Source organism: Microtus pennsylvanicus, chromosome 9 (assembly GCF_037038515.1).
Source record: "Microtus pennsylvanicus isolate mMicPen1 chromosome 9, mMicPen1.hap1, whole genome shotgun sequence".
Taxonomy (NCBI): domain Eukaryota; kingdom Metazoa; phylum Chordata; class Mammalia; order Rodentia; family Cricetidae; genus Microtus; species Microtus pennsylvanicus.
The window spans coordinates 108,746,470-108,770,655 of NC_134587.1; the positions used below are offsets into that span (position 1 = coordinate 108,746,470).

The following is a 24,186-nucleotide window of genomic DNA, read 5'->3' on the forward strand; positions in this document are numbered from 1 at the left end:
CTTCTATTATCCAATGTCTCTCTGCAGCTGTTATTCCTTTTTCACTAAAGTTAAGAAAATCCAATGTTAATAAAGCATTTACAATCTATTTGGGGGGTATTTATCATCCCTTTTTGTTTATTTAACATATCTTTTATAGTTTAGTTTGATCTTTCTATAACAGCCTTACCTGTAGGATTGTTTGGAATACCTGTAATATTAGTTATATTATAGTAAATGAAAAACTGTTTCATTTTCTTAGAGACATATGCTGGGGCATTTTCTGACTTTATTTGTGCAGGTATACCCATGATGGTCATAACTTTTAATAAATGTGTGATTATAGAATTAGCCTTTCTAAACTCAAAGCAGGTGCTCACTGAAAACCTGAGTAGTTGTCAATGGTACGGTGTACATATTTTAATTTTCCAAATTCTACAAACTGGAACACATCCATCTGCCAGATTTCATATCTCTGAATACCCGTTGGGTTACTTTCTGCAGGTAATAGTGTTTAGTTGTACAAAGAACAAGTAGGAGATTTCCTTATAATTTCCTTGGCTTGTTGTTACATAAGGGAAACTTTTTTTAAAAAACCTTTGCTATTGAAATTACGTTTTTTATAAAATTCTGAGGCCTTCAGCACACTTCCAGTCATAATCAATCAATTTCTGCATTACCTTATGCTAGAGGACCTGGCAGACCCGTATGGGATCAGATGTGTGTTATGTATATGGGATGAAGCCTATTCTTGATTTTATCTTGAACCTGAATAAATAACGAAGTCAATTCTGTATTATCTGGTATAAATTCAGTGGTTTCAATAAGTAAAACAACTCTTTCTGCATATTGGGAATCAGTGACTATACTGAGATTATCTTTAAAATCCCTTAGTACAGTGAGAACAACATATAATACTGACTTTTGGACAGAATCTTAAGGGCTTTGATCTGCTTTACTTAAACTTTCTGATTTGTAACCCGCCTTTCCTGATTTATTTGCGTCAGTAGAGAATTAGGGGCTCCAGTTATTGGTGTGCCCCATACAATGCAGTGAGGGATACATCCAGTTCTCTTTATAAGTCAAATTCTCTCGCTTTGGAAACAGTCGTTGCTCCCAAAGCGTTAACTCTTTGCCAGGGTTCACTTTCTTTCCATAATTGGTCAATTTTATCACATTAACAGGTACTACACCTTCTGCTGGGTCTATACCTGATAATTGACAAAGTCTCGATTTTCCTTTTATAATTAACTCAGAGACATTTTCACATAAGTTTTTAATTTTTTACTTGGTATATGTGGTAAAGAAAGATCCATTCTAAGATAATATCTTCCCCCTGCATTAAAATTCCTGTAGGGGAACATGTGGAGAGTAATATGACCAGAATGCAGTTAAGATTCGGATCCGCACGATCCACATGTGCCTCCTGTAACTTCTCTTCAATCAAACCAATTCTCTCTTAGCTTCAGTTGATAATTCCCTGGGACTATTTAAGCCCCTGTCATCATCTAATGTTTTGTTTAAGTTAATCAGTCCTCAGGTTTTATTTTTATAGTGGGTCACAGACTGGAAATGCCTCCTAGCTGTCTTTGGAAGTCATTAAGTTTCTGCAATCAGTCTCTCCTAATTTGCAGTTTTTGTGGTCTAACTTTCTGTAAATCTGTTTTATTACCTAAATAATTGATAGAATTTCCTTTGCATTTTTTTCAGGAGCAATTTGTAATCCCCCAAAAGGCTAAGCCTTCTTTACTTATTCAAACATTAAAGTATCTACATTTAAATCAGATAGCAAAATATCACCCTGTAGTGGCAAACTATAGATTCAGGAAACTGCTTGAGTATCATTTCCAATGGTTGACTTATTATGGGGTGAGGCTATTTAATATTACCTTGGAAGAACCATCTATTGAGGAATTCCGGATTGTAGAAGGACCAAAGGTTGGATAACTTGTTGACAGCTCTTAGATCTGTTACAATTCTCCATTTTCCAGATTTCTTTTTAACAACGAATACAGGAGAATTCCAAGGACTGGTTGATTTTTCAATATGGTGGCTCCTGTACCAGCTGTTGTACAGCCTGCAGTTTGTCTTCTGTTAAAGGCCCTTGCTTAATCCATACAGGTCTGTCTGTCAACCATTTTAAAGCTTAGGATTTTGGTTCTTCTGAGAGTTTGCTAATTGTTATTTTCGCTTTTTTTTTACAGTCAGTGATTGTTTTATAAAGTACCTTATAATATCATTCCCAGGAACATGAATTGGTTTGTGGTCTATTTCTGAGACTGCAGAAATGTTTATCTGGGTATTCCATTGCTGCAACGGACCATGAACCCACAGATTCACTGCAATATTAGCCACCTATGTCCTCAGCCTTCCTCTCTGTCCTCTGGCCCTGTGCACTCAACCCATCTTGAGCTTTGTTTCATGTGAGACAGGCTCCAGTTCCTAGGAATCGAACACCTGCCTTCTGAAGAGGCCAATCTGGAGTAATAACATCTAAGAGCTGTCAACAAGCTTATCCAACCTTTGGTCCTTCTACAATCCGGAATTCCTCTGCCTTCCTATTGCCCAAAGGATGACCTCTCATAGTTATTGATTTAAAAGACTGCTTCTTCACTATACCTTTACAAGAAAAGGATAGAGAAAAATTTGCCTTCACAGTGCCTATTTATAATAATTCTCAACTAATAAAAGATATCAATAGATGGTTCTTCCAAGGTAATGTTAAATAGCCCCACCCCATAATAAGTCAACCATTGGAAATGATACTCAAGCAGTTTCCTGAATCTATAGTTTGCCACTACAGGGTGATATTTTGCTATCTGATTTAAATGTAGATACTTTAATGTTTGAATAAGTAAAGAAGGCTTAGCCTTTTGGGGGATTACAAATTGCTCCTGAAAAAAATGCAAAGGAAATTCTATCAATTATTTAGGTAATAAAACAGATTTACAGAAAGTTAGACCACAAAAACTGCAAATTAGGAGAGACTGATTGCAGAAACTTAATGACTTCCAAAGACAGCTAGGAGGCATTTCCAGTCTGTGACCCACTATAAAAATAAAACCTGAGGACTGATTAACTTAAACAAAACATTAGATGATGACAGGGGCTTAAATAGTCCCAGGGAATTATCAACTGAAGCTAAGAGAGAATTGGTTTGATTGAAGAGAAGTTACAGGAGGCACATGTGGATCGTGCGGATCCGAATCTTAACTGCATTCTGGTCATATTACTCTCCACATGTTCCCCTACAGGAATTTTTTTTTTTTTTTTTTTTTTTTATTTTTCGAGACAGGGTTTCTCTGTAGCTTTGGTGCCTGTCCTGGAACTAGCTCTTGTAGACCAGGCTGGTCTCGAACTCACAGAGATCCGCCTGCCTCTGCCTCCCGAGTGCTGGGATTAAAGGCGTGCGCCACCACCGCCCGGCCCCTACAGGAATTTTAATGCAGGGGGAAGATATTATCTTAGAATGGATCTTTCTTTACCACATATATCATGTAAAAATTAATTAATGGGGTTTGATTGCCAATTTCAACAGTATGAACCCTTTCAGGTAATCTCTCAGTAAGGTTTCATAACCCGTGCCATGGAGCGGCTTTCGCCTGACAAATTATGGTTGCGATTTTCAATGGTATGAAACCTTTCAGCCAGCTTCTCATCACTGGTCTGGAAAGTCTGTATCATTTCTAAAAGTTTCTCAATCTTGGGCTGGAGAGATGACTCAGCTGTTAAGAGCACTGGCTGCTCCTCCAGAGGACCTGGGTTCAATTCCCAGCACCCACATGGCAGCTCACAACTGCCTGTAGCCTCAGCTCCCTGGAAGCTGACACCTTTACACCAATGCGCATAAAATAAGGTTAAAATAAATTAATAAAAAAGGTTCTCTTTCTTGACGCTGTTATCAAACCATGTCTTTAAGAATATAACATGTGGGGCTGGAGAGATGGCTCAGTGGTTAAGAGCATTGCCTGCTCTTCCAAAGGTCCTGAGTTCAATTCCCAGCAACCACATGGTGGCTCACAACCATCTGTAAAGAGGTCTGGCGCCCTCTTCTGGCCTTCAGGAATACAGAAAGAATATTGTATACATAATAAATAAATAAATATTTTAAAAAAAGAATATAACATGAATTATCAAACTAATAGGTGCTATGTCTATGAATGTACACATCCCAGGTAGGTCGTGTACTTCTTTCAGAGCTCCCTCCATATTAGGAATGCAAAGGTTATTAAATTCCTGGATGATAGTATTATCTGCCATTGTCTGTTGAAATCCTGGCTCAGATGAGAATTTTAAGGTGTAATAATGATGTGGACCAGTAGGTGTCGCAGTTATACCACTAAAGCAGTTGAGACGCTGCACTCTGGGTTTATATTCCAATGTCAATAACGTGGGTTTTCTAAGCAGAACTCAAAACCAAACTGAATGATTATTTTTTTTAATTTATTTATTTATTATTTATACAGTGATCTGTATGCAGGCCAGAAGAGGGAACCAGATCAAACTACAGATGGTTGTGAGCCACCATGTGGTTGTTGGGAATTGAACTCAGATCTTCTGGAAGAGCAGCCAGTGCTCTTAACCTCTGAGCCATCTCTCCAGCCCCTATTTTTGGTTTTTTAAGACAGGCTTTTTTTGTATCTCTTGAGCCTATCCTGGAACTAACTCTTTTTTTTTAATGGTTCCTCATTATTTATTATGTTAGGAGTATACATTGAGCCAGCCACCATAGTGTGGGCACGTGGCCACGCCCACTGCTATGTCACATTAAGAAAATAACTTTCGAATTGCATTTGAACTGCAATAACACCATTCTGGAAGAAATAATACCCCAAACCAATGCTGCATACACAAGAGAGGGCTCATAACTAGTCTGGAACTAGCTCTTGTAGTCCAGGATGACCTCGGATTCACAGAGATCTGCCTGCCTCTGCCTCTGCCTCTGCCTCTGCCTCTGCCTCTGCCTCTGCCTCTGCCTCTGCCTCTGCCTCTGCCTCTGCCTCTGCCTCTGCCTCTGCCTCTGCCTCTGCCTCTGCCTCTGCCTCTGCCTCTGCCTCTGCCTCTGTCTCTAGGATTAAAGGCATGCGCCACCAGTGCCCGGCCTCTGGATGGATTTCTGTTAAAGAGATGCTGGGTCAGAGCAGCCCTGCAGTGCGTGTTCTCAGGCCACCTGAGCCCAGGGAAGCCAGGGTAGCTGTGTGGGAGCTGCATGCGGGGCTGGCAAGCGGGAACCACAGGACGCTCTGTGGGCGATTCCTGATGGCAGCAGCCGTGGGCGCCACAGAAAGCTGCAAACTGGAGGTGGGCACGAGAGGAAGCTAAGTTGGGGAATGGGATTTCTCCCGAACCCAGGTGGCTAAAAGGCCTCAGGCAAATGACCTTTTTCGTGAATTTGTATCCCAAACGTTAGGTGCCAAATGTAGCATGATTAATAAAAACCAGAGCTAGAAATTGGGGTTCAACTTGAAAGTCAGAAAAGCAAAATAGCCAGCCACTGACTCTTCTTACCTGTACCTCTGTCCGAAACGGCAATCCTGCCTCCAGGAATCTCAGAATGAGAATGAGTGAGAGCTGTCTCTCCCATTTTTATAATCTTCTCCAGTTTTAGGATTAAAGTCGTGCACCACTGAGATTAAAGGCAAGCACCGTCCGGTTTCTATGGCAACCAGTGTGGCTCCTGGTATTAAAGGTGTGTGTCTCCATTGCCTGGTCTGTAAGGCCGACCAGCGCAGCTGTTTTACTCTTTGATCTTCAGGCAAGCTTTATTAATTAAAATACAAATGAACTATCACTACACTTGAGATTCTTTGTTAAGATTAATTCTATTTAATTCCTGTATCAGTGTGCCTACATTCATGTGAGTGCGATGCCCGTAGAGGCCAGAAGAGGGTGCGTGGGTTCTGGGAACACAATCTGGACCTTTTAGGCGCAGAGCCCTGCCGGAGCCTGGATTGACTGGTGGATTCCACACCAAGCCCGCATCTCCTGGTGCGCCTGCCCTTCTCCAGCTTGTGAACTCCTATGTATACCTCAGAACTCTCTAGAGCAGTGACTCTGAACTAGTGGACCACAAACTCTTGGGGGGGGGGGGGATTGAATGACCCTTTCACAGGGGTCACGTATCAGATATTTACATTAAGATTCACAATAAGCAAAAGTATAGTTATGAAGTAACAACAAAAATGCTTTTATGGTTGGGGTCACCACAGCATGAGGAACTGTATATAAGAGTCGCAGCGACAGGAAGGTTGAGAATCGCTGCTCTAGGGGTTCACCTACTTCTCCCTCCCTTTAGTGTGGGGAGTCAGAGGGCATGTTGCCCTGGAGAGGAAATGCATTACGGGTACCAGTACCCTTCCCTTCGTGGTCTGGCTTTGGAAGACAGAACGGGAACATGGATTCCTTTTTATTTTGTTAGAAAAGTGTTTATTTAAAGAATACTAAAAGGTCCGGGCCTGTTGGAGAGGAGGAGGGAGGAGTCTTGGCTCAGTCGAGTCCAGCCTGAGCTGGGGGAGCAGAAGTGGACGGGAGGGAAGGAGGTCCCGGAGCACCTTAGCAGCTGGTGAGGTACATCCCTGTGGGGACAGAGCAGGGCCTGGCGTGGGTTCCTTGCGTGGGCTCCTCTGCACTTGGCCTGAGAGCCCAGCCCTGCCCTGCAGCTACCTGTAGCGAATCTCCGCTTCACCAGGGACATGCGATAGCCGCCGCCCAGCAGCTCCAGGTCCAGACCGGACAGCGTGGCACCCTCACTGGTGAACTGCGCGGCCACCGGGCTGGGAGTACTGGGCCCTGACTGCGGCTGCCAGCTGGCGGACAGGCGGCCGGAGCCTGCGGAACCTGGGGTCAGGGATGCGCTCCCGCCGCAGGCCCTTAGCACTGCCCACCCTGTCCTGAGAACCCTGCTCAGGGATTCTTCAGGTGCGCCAGAGTATCCCCAGTTTTAACAAGTGCTGCCTACCCATGACTTCTCCCACGCAGCAGCCCTCATCATAGCTGTGACTCACCTCCTGTCTCACACACATCTGGAAGCTTCCACGTGAATCTCTTTTCCTCTGTGCTCCTGGTAGCAAGGGAAGATGGGTCAGCAGCCGAGTCACCTGTGTGGGACCCGTTAACCTACTGCCCAGCGGAGCCTCCTTTCCCCACCCATGCATAAGCTACAGTGTGGCACAGCTACACTTGTTTGTTGGCCTGTGCTCACAGCGGGACTGGGTGGCTCACCAGCTGGCAGCAGGCTGCAGACGCACGCTGGTCACCGGCTCTCCCACAGGCAGCAGGATTTGGACATTAGTGAGCGGCGTGGACACCGTGGTGGCACCCGCACGGTAGCTGTACTCCACCGTGACCCGCGTGAGCGTGGGCCCGCACTGCCAGTGGGCGCTCATTTGCAGGGGCACTGACTCGGGCCCAGGGCGGGAGAACTAAGGATAAGAAGACAGAGGTGATTGGGCGACGTCGCCATGTCCCTCCCACGGGCTATGCAAGCACTCCACCTAGTCCAGTTCAAGCAATATGCAACCACTAGAACCACATGCAGTATTCCGCGTGGCCAGCAGGGAGCAGGAGAGCGCACAGTCGCCAGAAACCACTTGCTCACTTGCAGGATTCATGCGTCCCGGTCCCGCCCTGCCCCAGCACCCCACCTGGTAGCGCAGCAGCACCAGGTTGTAGTAGGAAGCGGTAGGGTTCTGCTCCGCCTGGTGTTGCAGGGCCTCTGTTAGCGCCGTCATGTTCAGCCAGAAGTCTTTCGTCTCTGGGTCACTCTGGGAGGGGTCACTGCAGAAATGGGGACAGAACATCTTCATCCCTCAGGAAATGCTCTCCCACTCCAGTCTGAGCTGCCGTGGGTGGGAGAAGGAAAGCCACCCGCCTCACGTCACAGAGCAAAGGGCTGGAGGCACTGCAGGCATTTTAAGGCCCTGAGCCCCTGGCAGCTTCCCCCATCACCCATGCAAGGCACCTGAAGATCAAGTCAGCGTTGGGCTGAAAGTGTTCCACGGGCGCCGTGTGCACGAGCCGGAAGCTGAGGACGGGTGGGGGTGGGGTCCCACTGAACACTCGCACAATGCCCGCAGGAAAGGTCATGGTCAATTCTCCCGTGACTCGAGCCAGGCAGCTGGGGAGCCGGGGAAACACGGGATGTGGGATCTGGGCTCTGTGTTTCCCACTCTCTTGGTTCCCCTGGCACCCAAACCTCCAATGAAGCTCTAATTGTTCCCAGCACCCTCTCCCCAACTTCTTTCTCTTCCATCCCCGCCTGGCAGGGTGAACCCCCCACACCACACACAGTGTGGGCTAAGAAAAGTATCTTCCCTAGGTCCCTTTTCTCCTGGGCCACCAGGAATCTCAAACCAGAATAACTCGTGTTTTGAGCAACCCTAGCTTGGGTTTAGGGTCTAATGGTCCCTCTTCTATGTGGTTTAATGTTAAGGTCTCCTTTTGTCAACCACAGGGATGGCAGGCCTGCTTCAAGGTCCCTAGTTCACCCCCAATGAGGAACCTCAGGGTTCCCTAGCCTCAATCAAATGCCCTCAGGTTAACCCTGCACTTGGCATCACTGTCCGCGTGACAGCCTACCTGGGGCTGTGGCCACGGAAATAGGCATGAACATACTCAGTGAAGGCTGTGGCCACAGGCAGGGTGTCCTGGGACCCCAGGACCACAGGGCTGGGGCCACGGGAGATGCCTGTGGGAAGATGGGGGGTCAGAAGCAAGGCAAGCCTCACCCACTTAACCAGCATCCCAGAAAAGAGGACCCAAGGCCTCAAGGGGAGCTGCCCCTACAAACCATGAGCCATCTGAGTGTAGAAGCCAGGCCGATCCGGGCCGATGCTCGGGGCAGAAGATCCCAGAGGGGAGGGACTTAGGGATCGGCACTGCAGGGAACGACAGGATCAGGGCTGTGAGCTGCCCAGAGCTGCCCTACAGGGGCGGCCCCTTCCCGACAGAAACTGCCTCACCATGCCACCCACCAGGTCACCGTTGCTCCTGGTGAGCGGGCAGGACACTTTTCTGGACCGAGGTCTCCTGGGTGGTGCAGCTAGGCCCTCCCTGGGGGTGGAGTCAGCAGGCAGCGAGGAGTCTAGAAAGAGCACAGTGCAGGGCTGGCTCCAGCTGGGGCGTTAGCCCTTAAGAAACAAAGGGCTGAGGGCTTCTGGGTAAGAGCCCAGGGTGCAGCGGACAGGGGTGTGTGTCGGGGTGCCCGTCCGTTGCTGGCGGCTCAAGAGGTGGGTAAGCCACACCTGAGCCTCCGTCGCTCTGCTGTCACACCCCCTTGGCTCTGCCAGGAACCAGATTCTTTCCCATGGATGCCAGCTGCCCGCCAGTGTGACCAGGCCTCAGGTGGCAGTTGTGAGAGCCTGACGCGCTCTCGTCCCACCCTCCCAGCCACTTAGGCTCTAGACCGGGTGTTTTCCCCACAGCCTGAGTGGGCGAGATGCCCATTTTTGTTTGGTTTTTTTTTTTTTTTTTTTTTGGTTTTTCGAGACAGGGTTTCTCTGTGGTTTTGGAGCCTGTCCTGGAACTAGCTCTTGTAGACCAGGCTGGTCTCGAACTCACAGAGATCCGCCTGCCTCTGCCTCCCAAGCGCTGGGATTAAAGGCGTGCGCCACCACTGCCCGGCTGAGATGCCCATTTTGATGACATCTCCATTCAGCAGTGGCCATAGGGTTCAGCCACGACTCCTTCAAACTCGGAGTCCACATATGTCTTAGGCCCACCCATCCTTCCAGCCGCAGCTCCCTCCCAGCCTCATGGCCAAAAGGAGACTCCAGCACCACACATGGCCAAGTCGACACCCACCTTTCTGACACAGGGCCTTTGCTTGACCATCTGATGGTCCCACCTAGGAAGGCCTCCACCTGGCACCCAGTCTACCAGGGACACCCGCTGGGCTCACCTGTGCCTGCCTCTGGTCCCCAGGGGCCTGGCGAGGATGCACGGGGAATGGGGCCCCTGGCCTCTGGGTGTTGCATCCTGCAGGTGGGTGGGCTCTGCGGGGTGCCCGGCCTGGGGACCCAGGACTCAGGGGATGGGTCGGGGGCAGCATGCGATGGAGAGTCCAGGCCTGAGTCTTCCACATTCTCAGGGGACGAGGAAGAGAAAGGGGATGGGCTGGATGTGAAGCCCAGGCTGCTGGAGCCTAGGAAGGGGCAGGGCCAGGGGCGTGGTCAGAATAGTCCACACCCACATCCAGATGTCACCCCCCACATTAGCATACCCCACACACGCCCATAGCCACGCCCCTCCAAACAAGGGCCCACCCACTGTGGGGCCCTGTCCAGCTCTCCCTCTACCCGTGAAGTCCTCGTGGTCAAAGGCTGACTCCAGCGGCGGCCCAAAGAGGCTCTTGGACAGTGGTTCCTCCGAGGCCAGCGGCCTCTCAGCACAGCTGGGGACAGCGACAGGGGTGGGGCCGAGTCTGGCACCTGAGGCCTTCCACGGTCTTTCAGCGCACCCAGCCTGCATCACCTACTCAGCCCAGCGCAGCCTGCATCACCATGCTAAGACCAGGCTTTGAAGGCATTTTGACCCCATGTTTGGCGAGGCAGGGTCTCACTCTGCTCAGGCTCCTGAGCGCTGGGTGACATGCCAGTTTCATCCACAACTAAAGCCCCTAGAGTGTCCACAGGCCTCCCAGGCCTAGTGTCCAATAGCCTCATAGTGAGGAAGCGGGAGGTAGGGCCCATCTGCCTGCACAGTCATGTCCCCGCAAGACCCACCTGCCGGTCCGTGGGGCTGACTGAGGTCTCGGTGCCTTCCCAGAAGTGTCCCCTAGGACAGACAGAGCCTTCTGTCACACCAGGACCACGGCTGGATTTGTCAGTCAGAGACCCAAGGTGACAACATGGACAGAGGGGACAGCAGCGTGGGGTTCTAGTTCTGCCCCCCGCTGCCCATGCAGCTCCCATTAGTCCCACAGTGAAGCTGTTCGGTGGAGGAGGAGCCCGAGGGTGCATAATCCCAGTTCCCCGCCATCCAGGCCTGCTTCCCCTCCAAGGGCACCTTCTAACCCAGACAGGCCAGGCTACTCACGCGACGAGTGACGTTTCATGGTGCCCTGAGGAAAAAGGGAGAAACCGACCAACCTGAGGCCCAGCTGCAGCCTGCTGGCCCTGGTGCCCCTCACAGTTCCAGTTGCCCAGCTCACCCCTGGGCCTGGCGGGAGGATGAGGCTGCCTGCTGTGGCCCTGAGCTGGGCAGCTGCAGCCTCGGAGCTGCAGGCCGCGGTGCGGGGTGGGGCAGGCTTGATGTGAACGTAGAACTTTCTAGGCTCCTCGTCGTCAAAATCAGAGTCGCTAGAGGAGAATCGCGGGGGCTCGGCTGTGGGTGCACCTCTGTCAAGGAGCCAGTCTTGAATCTGAACACACTTCCCCACGCAGAGGTCCCTTTATGCTCAGGAAACTACCTGGGGAGTTTCTTATCCAGCCACTACAGTCCAACACTGGTGCCCTTCCTCTAGGAAGCCCTCCTGGGTATCCCACCATAAAAGCCCACCTTGTCTGTCCATCTTTATTCTGAAACAGGCTCTCTCTACATAGCTCCGGCTGGCCTGGAACTTACCGACTGGATTCACACTCCAAGATTCACCAGTCTCTGCACCCCCACTGCCCAGCTCTCACCCCCCTTACACAGGACAAGGGCCTGGGCCTGACCCTCCCCAGGGGGACACAGTCACAGACAGGATATTGTTGTGGGAAACATCAGGGCGCACAGTGAAGCCTTCCTCGTCCACCTCTGGAGGTACCTGGGGAGGCAGAGTCAGGTCCCTTAACGACCCTTTGTTTTGCCCCCTCAACTCCCACCAGAATATATTCCAGGATGTAGGTAAATCCAAGGGGAAATTGAGCCACGGTAGAGCTTTTAGTCCCTCACAGGGGGACCACAGAGGCCAGACCGGATTCTGAGCCCCACCCTGGGCCCCTCTGGCCTCCTCAGGCCTTGAAGAACAAGCCCTGCCCACCCTCTGCCCCTCCCCCACAGTACTCACCCCCGAATCAGACTCCAGGAAGTCACTGGGGACAAAGGAACAGGGGTAAGTGTCTGGTGCCAGCAGAAGGCAAGCCCACCATGTTGCCCCAAGCTAGCCCATAGCCTGGAACCCTGGGGCTTCTTTGAGAATGTGAAGCCGGGCGGTGGTGGCGCACGCCTTTAATCCCAGCACTCGGGAGGCAGAGGCAGGCGGATCTCTGTGAGTTTGAAGCCAGCCTGGTCTACAAGAGCTAGTTCCAGGACAGGCTCCATAGCCACTGAGAAACCTTGTCTCGGAAAATGAGAGAGAGAGAGAGAGAGAGAGAGAGAGAGAGAGAGAGAGAGAGAGAGAGAGAAAGAAAGAGAGAGAGAGAGAGAGAGAGAGAGAATGAATGTGGGGATGTGGGGGGCATCTAGAGGGAGCTGTCAGAGATGGCCTCTAACAGCAGAGCAGATGAGAAGCTAGCCTTGGGAAAGGAAGGGACCACGTCCAACTTACGTTACAATGGGCCAAGCAGCTTTCTGGCCCAGCCTAGGTGAAAGGAAGAATTCCAGACTAGTCTAGAGAGTGGTTCTCTTAGGCTAGCCTGGGACAGAGGTTTTCTGGGCTAGCCCAGGCTGAAGTGATCTGGGCTGGTCTGACATAGGGAGAGTGCCACAGGGAACTTCTATGCTAGCTGGAGCAAGAGGCAGAATTTTGGGCTAGCCTGGACCAGGGTGGAGCAATTTCTCACACAGAGGCACGGGGCTCCCTCCGGCTCAGTCCTGGAAGACGGAAGGCCTTGGCTCCTCGGAGGCGTTTCATTGCTGTAGACAGAGGGAGGGCATGCTAACCTCTGGAAGGTTCTCCCCCTTTCTATTCAGAATCCCCTTCCCACACCCCTGGTCTAGCCTGGGCATCCAGGCCCAGACGTACTTGCCTTCCTGCAGGGCAGCTGTGCTGTAGGCATCAAAGTCCAGAGGCCCTGGGGCAAAAAGAAAGGCATCTGAGGGGCAGAAGCTGCCTGGCAGGGATATCAGGGCACCAGGCTCCACAATGGGAGCCATGGAGGGAACCTAGGAGCGGTAGACCCAGGCAGACTGGACAGCAAGCCGGCAAGGAGGAAGGCTTTCCTGGTCACCTGGGTCTGGGGACATAGTGTGCCAGCATTTAGTGATCTCCACTTCAGTGATGAGACAGCGCTCAGAGACACGCGACTATAGTCTCCCGGCGAGCCGAGCTGTGAGCAAAGGACCCAAGCCCGCCCTTCCCTCGGCTCTCACAAGGGCATCATGTACGCAATGGTTCCTGGAGGAACCGCCGAGCTTCCCAGCAGCGCTCTCATGCCGCCTTTGGGACTATGTGAGATCAGACGCCTTCTCTACGTGGGCTAGGGGACAGAGAACTGCCACCAGCCCATTTTTCCAAAGAAACCGATGGTCAAGGAGGCCCCGCTGTCACTCACCAGGCTTCTCGTGGCCGGTGCCCTTGCTCTCCGCAAACTTCCTGAGAAGCATGTCCACCGTCACATTTTCCACGTTCTGCTTAAATTCTTCGTGCACCTGGTAGGGGGCAGGGCATGAGGGGTGGGCCCTCGGTGGGCGGGGCAGGAGGGCGGGGCCTATCCTCACCTGCCCGATCTGCACGTGGGTGTCCTCCACGGAGTGCGCGTAGGAGCCCAGCAAGGCCTTCATGTGCTGCAGGTGGGCCTCCTCCATGGCCTGAAAGCGCTGAGATGGGAAGGGCATGTGACCCAGGCTGACCAATCAGAGCAGTCCCGCTTCCAGCTCTGATCGGCTTAGGGAAGCATGAGACTCCCGCATTCGGATTTTTGGGGTAAATTAAAAGCGCACCTCTGCCCCCAACCTCCCCGCCCCCATGTGCCTGCTTTTGATCCTAGTACTGGTAGAGGCAGGAGGATCTCTGAGTTCGAGACCAGCCTACTCTACATAGTGAGACCTGTCTCAAAAAAGAAAAATGGTCCTGCTGGATCAGAGACGCAGCTACTCTTTGCACACACACAAACACACAAACTCTGCCAGCCTAGGAATGAGGTCCCCAGAAACCAACGACCAACCGCGGAGATGACATCCTAATGACGCCATTGGAACGCCTGGATCCAACCACTCCTGAAGCCCCTGCAGTAGCAAACCCACGGTGTGGAGTATTTGTTTACACTGATAAAGATGTGTCTATCAGGCACCTGATTGGTTTAATAAAGAGCTGAATGGCCAATAGCTAGGCAGGAGAGGATAGGCGGGACTTCTGAGCAGAGAGAGGAACTTTGGGAAGAAGAAAGGCGGGATTCCTCAGCAAGATGTGGAGACAGTAGCGCATACAGAAGAGAGGAGAGGTAAAAAGCAACATGACGGACATAGATTAACAGACACGGGTTGACTTGAGTTATAAGAGCTAGCTGGGCCGGGCGGTGGTGGCGCACGCCTTTAATCCCAGCACTTGGGAGGCAGAGGCAGGCGGATCTCTGTGAGTTCGAGACCAGCCTGGTCTACAGAGCTAGTTCCAGGACAGGCTCCAAAACCACAGAGAAACCCTGTCTCGAAAAACCAAAAAAAAAAAAAAAAAAAAAAGAGCTAGCTGGGAACACCAAGGCCAAGGTCAAGCTTTTCATAATTAATAATAAGTCTCCGTGTCCATATTTGGGGACTGGTGGAGCAGTGACCCTGCTCTCAGGGGTCAATGCCCTCTGGAAAGGCAAACCCATCGTAAGGGGCAGAGCAGCCCCCCTTGCCATGTGCTATGGGAAACCTGTGGGCAGGGAGCCCATTCAGCCAGATACCCACACAAAAAGCCAGGCACAGACTGCTAAAGACCTCCGAACAAGCTTAGATGCAAATTTTCAAAAATAAATAGTTTAAAAATAATACAGTCTTTAAAGAGAGAATAAAGTAATATAAAAAGAATACACAATGCGCAGGTGGAAAATACTCGGACACCTGGATCAGGCATGGTGTTTGGTTGAGTTTAAATTTTTTGAATGTTGATGAGCAAAGGGCAAACACTGCCAACAGACACTGCATTATAGAAAAAACTGCTAAATTAAACCAACCTATATATTTTGAGGATACTTTAACTTCAATTCCAACAATAAATCCATAAGTAAATCTGTTTAAATGAAAATTTCTTCTTTTTCTCAGAATGCCAAAGCTGGTGTTATATTTGATATACAGCCCAGAATGACACTGAATTCCTGATCCTCCTGCCTCGGGCTCCTGGGATTGAGGACAGGGCACCCCTGCAGGGAGTGTGAGGACCAGCTGCCACAGGGTGAGGATCTCACCAAGGCTGAGTCTAACATCTTGGTCTCAAAGTCAGCCCGGGCAGAGTTGTACTTATCCACAGAGCGCCGCAGGCTGTCAGCTGCCTTCTTGCTTTTGGTTTCTGCCTGGGAATCATAGACAGAGGACCGAGTGAGTCGCCATGGGGACCATCGGGTGGCTTTACTACCCTGCCAAGCCATCTTCTGAAATCCAGGGGAGATGGCCTCACAGTTTAGTGCCCAGCGCTGTGGGACCAACAAACCTTGTCCATCTCCTTCTGGCTGGTGTTCTCTCTGCGCAGCCGCTCCACGTCCATGCAGCGGCTCAGGTAATTCTCCCGACACTTGGGCAAGAGCTGACCCACGCTGGCCAATACCTGCACTGCATCCACAGTGCCCAGAACTTCCTCCTTGCACTGTAAGTAGGGAAAAGCAGGGAAGGGCTTTGGGTCAGGGGTGGAGTGACAGCCTAGAATCCCCCAGTGAGGGGCAGGGCAGGGCACCTAAGCATGCTTTCCCAGTTTCATCCACACACACTCATAAGCTGCAAGTGGGTGCACAGGCCCATCTGGGGTCCTGAGTGCCCCAGGGCCCCGCATGCCTGCCAGGTCGACCGCTACCTTCTTGTGGGTCTTGAGCTGCTCCTCGCCATAGCGCAGCACGTCCTTGAGGAGGTCGTGAAGTTTCCGCGTCAGCTCTAGGTGGCACAGCGCCAGCTTGTCCGAGGACACACGGAAGACCTCCCAGAGCGGGGCGAAGGTCCTGGGGACAGGCAGAGTCCAGAGTGTGTGATACCCCCGGGACCCTCACACAGCACAGGTGTCATTGCTGACAGGGAACTTGGCAGAAGTTGAGTCCTTCAGGTCCCGGGTCACCTTTACTAGGGTTCCCCACATACACCCAGCTGCACTCACCCCATTGGGGTGCCATTGCTGGCGAGCTTGGACAGCTTGGCCATGGCCTTCGAGTATGTCTCTTCGATGCTGGCCCTGCATTGGAAGAAGGACAAAGACAGGCAGATTCAAGTACCCTGAGACAGGCCTTTCTCTGCCTCAGTTTCCCCCATCTCTACACCTTGCTCTCAAAACAAAGTTTTGGAAACTGATTGGATAATTTTGTTTTTCCTTAAGCAATCTTTTTTAGTTTAGTTTTTTTTTTTAATGGTCTGTATATGTGGCCTAGGCGGGTCTCAAGCTCTGCCTCAGCTCGCCCTAGTGCTGGGGTTATGGGGGTACACCATCATGCCTTCATCACGCATGTTTCCACTTCTGATGCCAGGACTCGGAATTTTAACCCCTCTCATGAGTACGCGATCTCATTTTCAGCAGAGGAGGTAACAGACCCTGGAACACGGTGCATGCTGGTCAGTGAGATGGCCCAAGTCTAAGATCTACCTGAGTTCAGTCTCCAAAACCCACGTGTGAAAGGAACCAGCTTGACTAAGCTGTCCTCTGCCCGTCACGTGTGTGTCCTGGAATGAGCACCGACCCCTCCACAAAATAGAAAATAAAATAAAAGTAAACAAATGCCTAGGTCATTTGATTCCCGGAGAGCCAGGAGATCTACACCCTGGATCCTTTCCTGAATCCCAGTAAGGACCTTGTGAACCAGAGCCCAGGATGGGCGTGCCCCGGGTGGGCGTGTCCCGCGCCTCACCTTTCCCTAATGAAATCAGCCAGTTCCTTGGTGGCCACAGGGCCCTGCTTCACACAATGGTAGAGGACCTCAAAGCCATGGTTTTTGTCACCCTGTAAGGGATGAGAGAAGAGATGTAGAAGGCAGAAAGGGACTCCAGGTTGCCTAGCAACAGAGACAGGCCTTCTGCGGAGAGGGGGTGAGACCTAACTGGATTGGCAGGCTGCACTTCTCCCCTGGCTAGTGGGAAGCCTGGGACTTTCACTGCATTTTTAAGGCTCCACCATCTCCTCCTGGGTGCCCCTTTATGTGCCCAGAGGTCGACATCACGGGTCTTCCTCTATCGCCCTCCGCCTGCCTCTGCCCCCCTGCGCTGTTACCTGTCCTGCCATGCCAGCTTTTTACATGGCTGCTGGGGCCTTGAACTCAGATCCTGCTGCTTGTGATGCAAGTACTTTTCCAACCAAGTCAAAGCAGGAGAAACCCAGGAAAGCCTTATGTCCGAATGTCCCTGCCACCGTCCCCATCCCCCACCCCAGATCCGTGGTTCTCAGCGGCCAACACCCCAAAAGTCCTTAGTGTGTTCCTGCTTCCTCTCCTCAGCTCAGCTTCCTCCTGGCCCCAGCAGCTTCCCCACCTTCCACAGCCCCGTGGCTACTCAGAGCTCTCGCCTCCATCCCGCCAGAAGAATATATTATCTCTTCCAACCAAAGTGCGCCGGCTACTTCGGGTGGTGGCTGCACCATCCTGAGCCCTTCTCTCTCTCGTACGACAAATGGTGTCAATGAGCAGCAACTGCCACACAACGGCTTCACGGGCAAGATGTGTCTGGTACTCTGCTGGACACAAAGGCCTTCTGGGTAATAGCGAGGGCTCCACAGGCCCAATGAGCCCACCTGCCGCTGCTGGGGATCCTTGGGTGAGGCTGCACCAGGCACTGCCGCCCAGGCCATTATCTGGGGCTAACACAGAGTCAGCCACTGGCCGGTTTCCCAGACCTGGCAAACCCTCAGCACTGTCTGCCTTAGCGAAGTGGGCAGACAACCGAGGGTCTGAGGAGAGATGTCCAGAGCCTGTGTCTCTGATCAGAACTTCTGGGTACCAGCCAAAGAACACTTTATCACCGCTCCATACCCCTCTAGTGCCTGTGCATCCTCCATGGTTCCCCAGAGCTCTCCAGCTTCTGACTCTGACTGGTGGCAAAGGACCTGGGCACCCCTAAGCATTGGGGTGTGGTTCAGGGTGGAGCCACTGCCTAGAATCCCCCAGTGAGGGGCTGGGGGCGTGGCTCAGAGGTGGAGCCTCTGCCTAGAATCCCCCAGTGAGGGGCTGGGGGCGTGGCTCAGGGATGGAGCCTCTGCCTATTATATTTGAGGCACTGGCCTCCATCCCTAGCAAGGAATTAGCAGAAAAGGAGTCTGATATCTCAGCCACACATCCATGTCCCAGAAGACAAAATTCTCATTCATTTGCTGAACCTCCTGAGAAAATGGAGGCTGGTTGACCAGCACCTTCCTGAGGAGAACCTCTGAGCCAGTAGGACCCTGACTCAGGGCTGAGCCCTCGCAGCTGTGCTATCTTGGGGTGTGTATGGGAGGGAAGTTGGGGTGGCTTCTATTCTCTCCTTGCTCATTGACTTCTTCCCCCGTTTTCATACCACATGGAATATAAAACACCGGCAATCCCGTAGGAGTTACTGCCACTGCTCCCAAATGTGGGTGTCTTCTGGGCTGCCGCTGCAGTCCAGGGGTTCTAATGACAGCCCCGAGAACACCTCCCGGGGGGTCACACAGCCATTCAGAGGCCTTGGGAGAATCTGAGCCCCGCAGGTGGCAAGGGACAGCTGGCCCTTTAAGAAAGCAGAGTCAAGTAAGAGGAGTCCCTGCTGGGGAGGGAGAATGGGAGGGAATGGGGCTTGTTGCTAGGGGCAACCGGTTGCTTAGCAACCAGCTACCACTTTGCAAGCTGTGGGCCTACTGGGGAGGAAGGGACCTTTCAGCCTGATGCCTCCTAGACTCCAGACTCCCATTCTGGGGCTGCTTCTGCATCCTCGGTGGCTCCCCAGTTCGCTACCCAACCAACCAGGAGGGGACATTGGTCCTTGAGTGCCACCAAGTGTCACACCTCTGAAATGGACTCAGGGTGTTTCTTGTGGTTGTAATAGCTTTTGCACATCCTAGAAACCGGCCTTCGGGGCTACTGCAAACAGGGTTGTGGGGAGCCCTGAGATGGCTGAGCCGCACAATCTGCCTCCATGGTAGCCCAGACTCCATTTGCAGCAGGCCTAGGTGGCCAAGAGGGCAGAGATTGGGGAGTCAATCTCCCCCCCCCAAAAAAAATATTTCCAAGATTAAAAAAAAAAATAAGGCCTGGAATTTCCCTGCATGGCTTGCCCAGATTGGGGAAGTTCAGTTTGGTCCCAGGTGCAAGTGAGGCATGCTTTGGAACATGCCATTGTGGAAACATGTTACTCTGTAGCCCAGACTGGCCATCTTCCTGCCTCAGCCTCCCTAGGTCTGTGATCTCAGGTATGTACCCCACACCCAGCTTTGCACTGTCCTCAGACTTGCTGCTCAGTGTTACAGTTTGTGTTCCTTGGCAGGGATGTTTCAAATCTACTTCCAGTTGCCCAGGTCCCCCTTGACCATAAAAGTCCCTAAAGCCCTTTGGGAGCCTTCACCAAAATAAGAGCACTGAAAATGAGAAGGAAGCAGAAGTAGCAGCAGGCCTTACCCAAAAATGCTCCCCAAAATATGACATCCTGCTGGCCTCCGTCTAGTATCTGTCTGAAAAGAGAGGTGAGTTTGAGGGTCTGAGTCATAGCTAGCAAGGGCCTGAACAGGGAAATTCCACCCTCCCTCCCTGTTGTAGGGAGGACTAAGGAAGTGAAGCCCAAGGCAGGAGCAGGTCAGGCCACCAGAGATGGCCCAGCCTAGGCAACAGGACACTTATATCTCAGTCGTATGGGGCTAGGATGGAGGGGCCGTGGTGGGCGGGGCTTTAAGTGGGCAAGGACCGGAGTGGTAGTGAGTGAGCTGAATTCTAGACAGAACTGGTCTAGTCCATTTCAGAGGTAGGGAAACCGAGTCACTTCCCAAGAGGGGAAGTTACTTGCCAAGGTCAAATGACAAGAAGGGACAGTGGATTTTGCGGGACAGTGGGAAAGTCAAGGAATGATGTACTGGGTCCCCAGAGGGTCATGGACAGTTTCCCCTGCCCAGGTCAAGAGCTCCATGGGTCTCAACCACCCCTCGGAAGCCACCATTCACCTGGCTCCAAGTCACTCAGCTCTGTGCCTCAGTTTCTCCATCTGTAGGAGACAGAAAAGCCAGGAACAGTTTTGTTGGAGACTTCAGGTCACTTTGCGTGAGGTGGGGTGTGCAGAATCCTTGGCACATCAAGGCTGGGCTGTTACAGGAGCCGGGTCCTCATCCATAGTTGATGAGCTGCTGGGCTGCTTGGTGACAGCCCAGGCCCAGGAGGCCCAGCAACAGACTGGACGGGGCCAGCTGACCACAGGATCAGACTGTCCTAGCCCCACTTAGCCCTGAGCCTCAGTTTACCTAACACTAAAAGTTAGCTGTCCTTTGTTTTTTGTTCCCTAGCCCAACCTGGCCTGGAACTATGGATCCTCCTGCCTCAGCCTCTAGAGTTCAGGGACTCAAGCTGCATGTCATTGCACATGGCAGGTTCCCCCAGCGCAGTGCGAGAGGAGGAACACTGCAGGGGCACGGCAGCAGATTCCTCCTAAGGCCCTCTACCCTCCCACCCCTGCTTGGGTGAGGCTTCCAGAAGGTTCTCTGCAGGGAGGAAAGCCCCAAACGGCCAGACTGTGGCTTGTCTTTTGTTTCACTGGATTCTATTCCCCGGCTGCCCTTGAGCTCATGTCTATCCTCCTGCCTCAGTCTCCCAAGCACTGCAGCGACAGCCTGGAGCCTCTACACCACCGTCCTCCTGTGGCCTGGTGGCTGTGGGATCCAGCCAGCCTGAATCCCTAAAATGTGCTGAAGGACGGGGACCCAGCCCCTACACCTGCCACCTGCATGGCAACGTGGCCACCCCTGCGGCCAGGCCCTCACCCACACAAGCCTGGGAGCCACAGGGGAGGTGGTGGCCATCTGCGATGGGCCAGATAAACTGCTGCCAGGTTGAAGAGGCTCTTGGGTAATGGGTTCCGGTCCCGGAAGTCATCCATGTTACCAGACCTCCCCCATCTCCCCTCCGCCACATGCAAGCCACTGAGGAGTCACACCTGCTGTCCCCACCCCACATACACCAACTCACACCACCAGCCATCCCAACCCATGTCAGACACCATCTCTCATGGCCACAGCTGCCCACCTGGCTGCCCGAAACTCCACCCAGTACCCCTTGAAAGGCTGACCTGGGGTGGCAGGAGGCGGTACCAAAGATGGGCCCTGATGCTGCCACCTGGCCTAGGAAGTGACAGCTATTGCTGACCCCAGACCTGAGCCCACAGCTGTGGAACACCTTCCTGTTCTGAGGTGACAAAGATGGGTGGTGGGGTCAAACTCACCGATGGGCACCGCGGGGGGGAGGCAGGGCCCCTGGGGCACAGGGTAAACACCGGGAGGCTACAGGCCCCGACACTTCCGCCAGCCCTGAGTGGAGGCCCCTGTGTCTGGAGGAAGACAGGAAGCCTTGGCCCGCCCTGCTTGCCACCCAACCGTCACGTCCCCGCCCAGCACCCCTGGGACCTCCCCACAGCCACAGGCAGCACGTGGGAGGGTGGGGCGACAGGATTATTCCCAGAGACGCACCAATGAGAATAAGATGACTACCCAAGAGGGGAAACTGAGACTTGAAGATGTACAGACAAGGAAACTCAAACATTCTCTACAACGACTTCAGAACCAACAGATGAAGTCTGTTTTAGACAAGGTCTCCTGTACAGCCCAGGCTGGCCTTGAACTCACGATGCTGCAGATAAAGATGGAAGACAACTCCTGGCCCCCCCCCCAGGTGCAGGGTCAACCACCACGCCTGGCTTCTGAGTACAGTGCCCCCATCCCCATGTGCTTGGGGTCATTTTGTTTTTTACTAATGAGATTTGAAAAGAAGCTAAACCACTTCCAAAACCCCTAAAAATATTGTGGACCTAAGACAGTTTTCCTAATGTAACCCAGGGCTTCCTGGCCTCTGCAACATCAGAAGGAGGCCCAGAGAGTGACAGACATTTGCTGGGCATCACACAGCTGCCCCCCCCCCACCGATTCCCCAAAACCCGGGGCCTGGGTATGCACGGAGGGCAGGCACGGCTAGGTCAGAGCTGGCACTCTGGATTTTGGATGTGGGCTGGCAGTGCCCACAGCCCTTGACCCCCTCTGTGTCCCCAGCACTCCATGCGGAGCCGAGGCCCCTGTACCAGCCCTTGGCTGTCATTTCATCCAGTACACACACATTGAACACCACTGTGTACTCCAGTCCACTGTGCCACTGATTCTGGTCACACCCTTCAAAGACATCTATTTTCTCATCAGCTGTGACCCCATTTAGTGAGCGCAATATCATAATTAATATCACCAGGAGAGGGTGTTTACAGCGTGCTCCCTCCTACCGGCCCCTCTGATCTTCCCACGGGGTTTCAGCCAGTTGGAGCACACCAATTTGGGGGTGTCAGGCTTCCTGTCTAGGGCTCACCTCACTGTCCTGCAAGGGACAGGGGTTAAATGCCTGGCTTCCCACCTGGGACCTGGCCCAGGAACCGGCTGGGCCCTGGTGTAGGTGGTGGTATGTGGGTCAGGGTGTGACCCAGGCAGCCACACCGGTAGGACTGGGGTGATGGAGGCCAGGTCTTGATTGCAGGTGGGTCTTGTCTTATGGTCACATGGGAACTATCCTGTCCTGGCCCTAGCTTCCTCCAGGAAGGCCAGACTGTACCCATCAATAAATGTCATGGTTTGTTTTTGTTTATGCTTTTTTTTTATGAGGCAGAATCTGGCTATGTAGTCCAGGCTGGCCACAAGCTGCAGATCTTTCTTCTGGCTCAGTCTCCCCAGGACAGGAATGACCCTGCCAGGCTAAACCCATTTTAAAGGGCCCAAAACTGAGTCTCCCCTAACCTTCGGCCAAAGACTGGGATCCCCATCTGGCAAAAATGGGGTGTACGTGTTGGGAATCTGAGACAGACAGTCTCTTCAACCTCTACATTCCAAAGAGGAGACTGAGGGTCAGGGAGGTGTTGTCACCTGCCCAAGGTCACCATGAAACAAGTCCCATAATGCTGCTGGCAGACAAGCGGAGGGGCTGCCACCCCCGACCTCCTCTGCACCCCATCCTCAGTTACCTCGAATAATTCTGTCCCTGGGAGCAGATGCAGGCCGCCCCTCTCACAGAGTGCGGGAGTCCCCGGTGCGGGCTCTAGGCCTCTCCAGGCCCCGATTGTCAGGGAGCGGACCCCAGTTTTCCCGCGGCCCCACAGCACTGGCCCTGCAGGGCCCCCACCTATCTGACAAGCCCGAGGCGGGTGCAATAGGAGGGAGGTGAGAATGAGGACCACATGAGCAGCGAGGGAGGTGGCCCCCACCTCAGGGCCTGGGAGCTCAGGGATGAAGACCCGGAGAAAGGACTTGGGGGTCCTCAGGGTCCCCGTTTCCCAATCCTGGATTGAGGGGGGCACCAGTGGAGCGGCGCCCCGCCTTCTGCAGAGGGCACCTGCTTTGGGGTCGGATCAGGATGAAGGCTGCGCCCGCATCCCGCGTCCCCGCGTCCCGCGCCCCGCGCCCGGGGGACACTCACCCCGCGCCGCCGCCACCTGCGCGCTCCAGACCCGCGGCCCGCCCTCCCCGCGCGTTGCGGAGCGCGCCTCTGGCCCCGCCCATAGGTGTGGTCTGGAGGAGCTCCGCCCCGTGGAGCTTCACAAGCCCTGCGCTGGTTGGCTGAGCCGCACCACTCACCCGCCGGCTAACACGTGGTTTAAAGTGACAGGAGAGAAGCTCCTACTTCCCTGCACCTGCAGGTTCCGCGGGAGGGTGGGAGGGAGGGAGGGAGGGAGGGAGGGAGGGAGGGAGGGAGGGAGGGAGGGAGGGAGGGGAGATGAAAGCAAGGAGCAGCATTTATTGAGAACCTGCTCTGTGCTGGGCTCATGGCAGAGCCCTTCCAAGGCCGTGAGGTAATATTTAATATTGAGCCTCATTTTACAAACAAAGGCACTGAGAGGGTTGGAGTTGTTTTGGAGGTCACACGCCACTCCAGTCCATCCATTCATACCTCACGTCAGTCATTAACTTATTCAGGATGTTCTAGTGACAGAACTCAGCACTACACAAGAGCTACATATCCACCCCACCCCCATAAGACAGTTTTTAGAGACTTACGACTCCCT

General features: G+C 52.8%; 1 protein-coding gene across 9 annotated transcripts; it reads right to left on the bottom strand.

Moving 5' to 3' along the window:
- Nucleotides 1-6,382: 6,382 nt before the first annotated feature.
- On the bottom strand, nucleotides 6,383-23,665 carry Fcho1 (FCH and mu domain containing endocytic adaptor 1). Of its 9 annotated transcripts, none has more exons than XM_075987105.1 (29): nucleotides 23,601-23,665; nucleotides 21,379-21,483; nucleotides 20,111-20,151; nucleotides 19,575-19,627; nucleotides 16,863-16,954; nucleotides 16,121-16,195; nucleotides 15,827-15,968; nucleotides 15,470-15,622; nucleotides 15,228-15,332; nucleotides 13,561-13,659; nucleotides 13,395-13,491; nucleotides 12,870-12,914; nucleotides 12,684-12,756; nucleotides 11,969-11,993; nucleotides 11,668-11,725; nucleotides 11,129-11,307; nucleotides 11,014-11,038; nucleotides 10,701-10,752; nucleotides 10,275-10,369; nucleotides 9,878-10,120; nucleotides 8,952-9,061; nucleotides 8,768-8,855; nucleotides 8,557-8,665; nucleotides 7,940-8,095; nucleotides 7,623-7,755; nucleotides 7,201-7,400; nucleotides 6,984-7,039; nucleotides 6,643-6,807; nucleotides 6,383-6,554 (listed from the first exon to the last, which is right to left on the bottom strand). In XM_075987105.1, exons 4-29 carry the CDS (start codon nucleotides 19,599-19,601, stop codon nucleotides 6,532-6,534), a joined length of 2,625 nt encoding a protein of 874 aa, XP_075843220.1. In that variant the 5' UTR covers nucleotides 19,602-19,627; nucleotides 20,111-20,151; nucleotides 21,379-21,483; nucleotides 23,601-23,665; the 3' UTR covers nucleotides 6,383-6,531. The 9 variants fall into 9 exon arrangements, with proteins under 9 accessions (XP_075843220.1, XP_075843215.1, XP_075843217.1 ...); XM_075987100.1 differs by having other exon boundaries at nucleotides 8,940-9,061; nucleotides 23,601-23,648; XM_075987102.1 differs by having other exon boundaries at nucleotides 8,940-9,061; nucleotides 19,575-19,623; nucleotides 23,601-23,618.
- Between the last annotated feature and the right edge of the window lie 521 nt (nucleotides 23,666-24,186).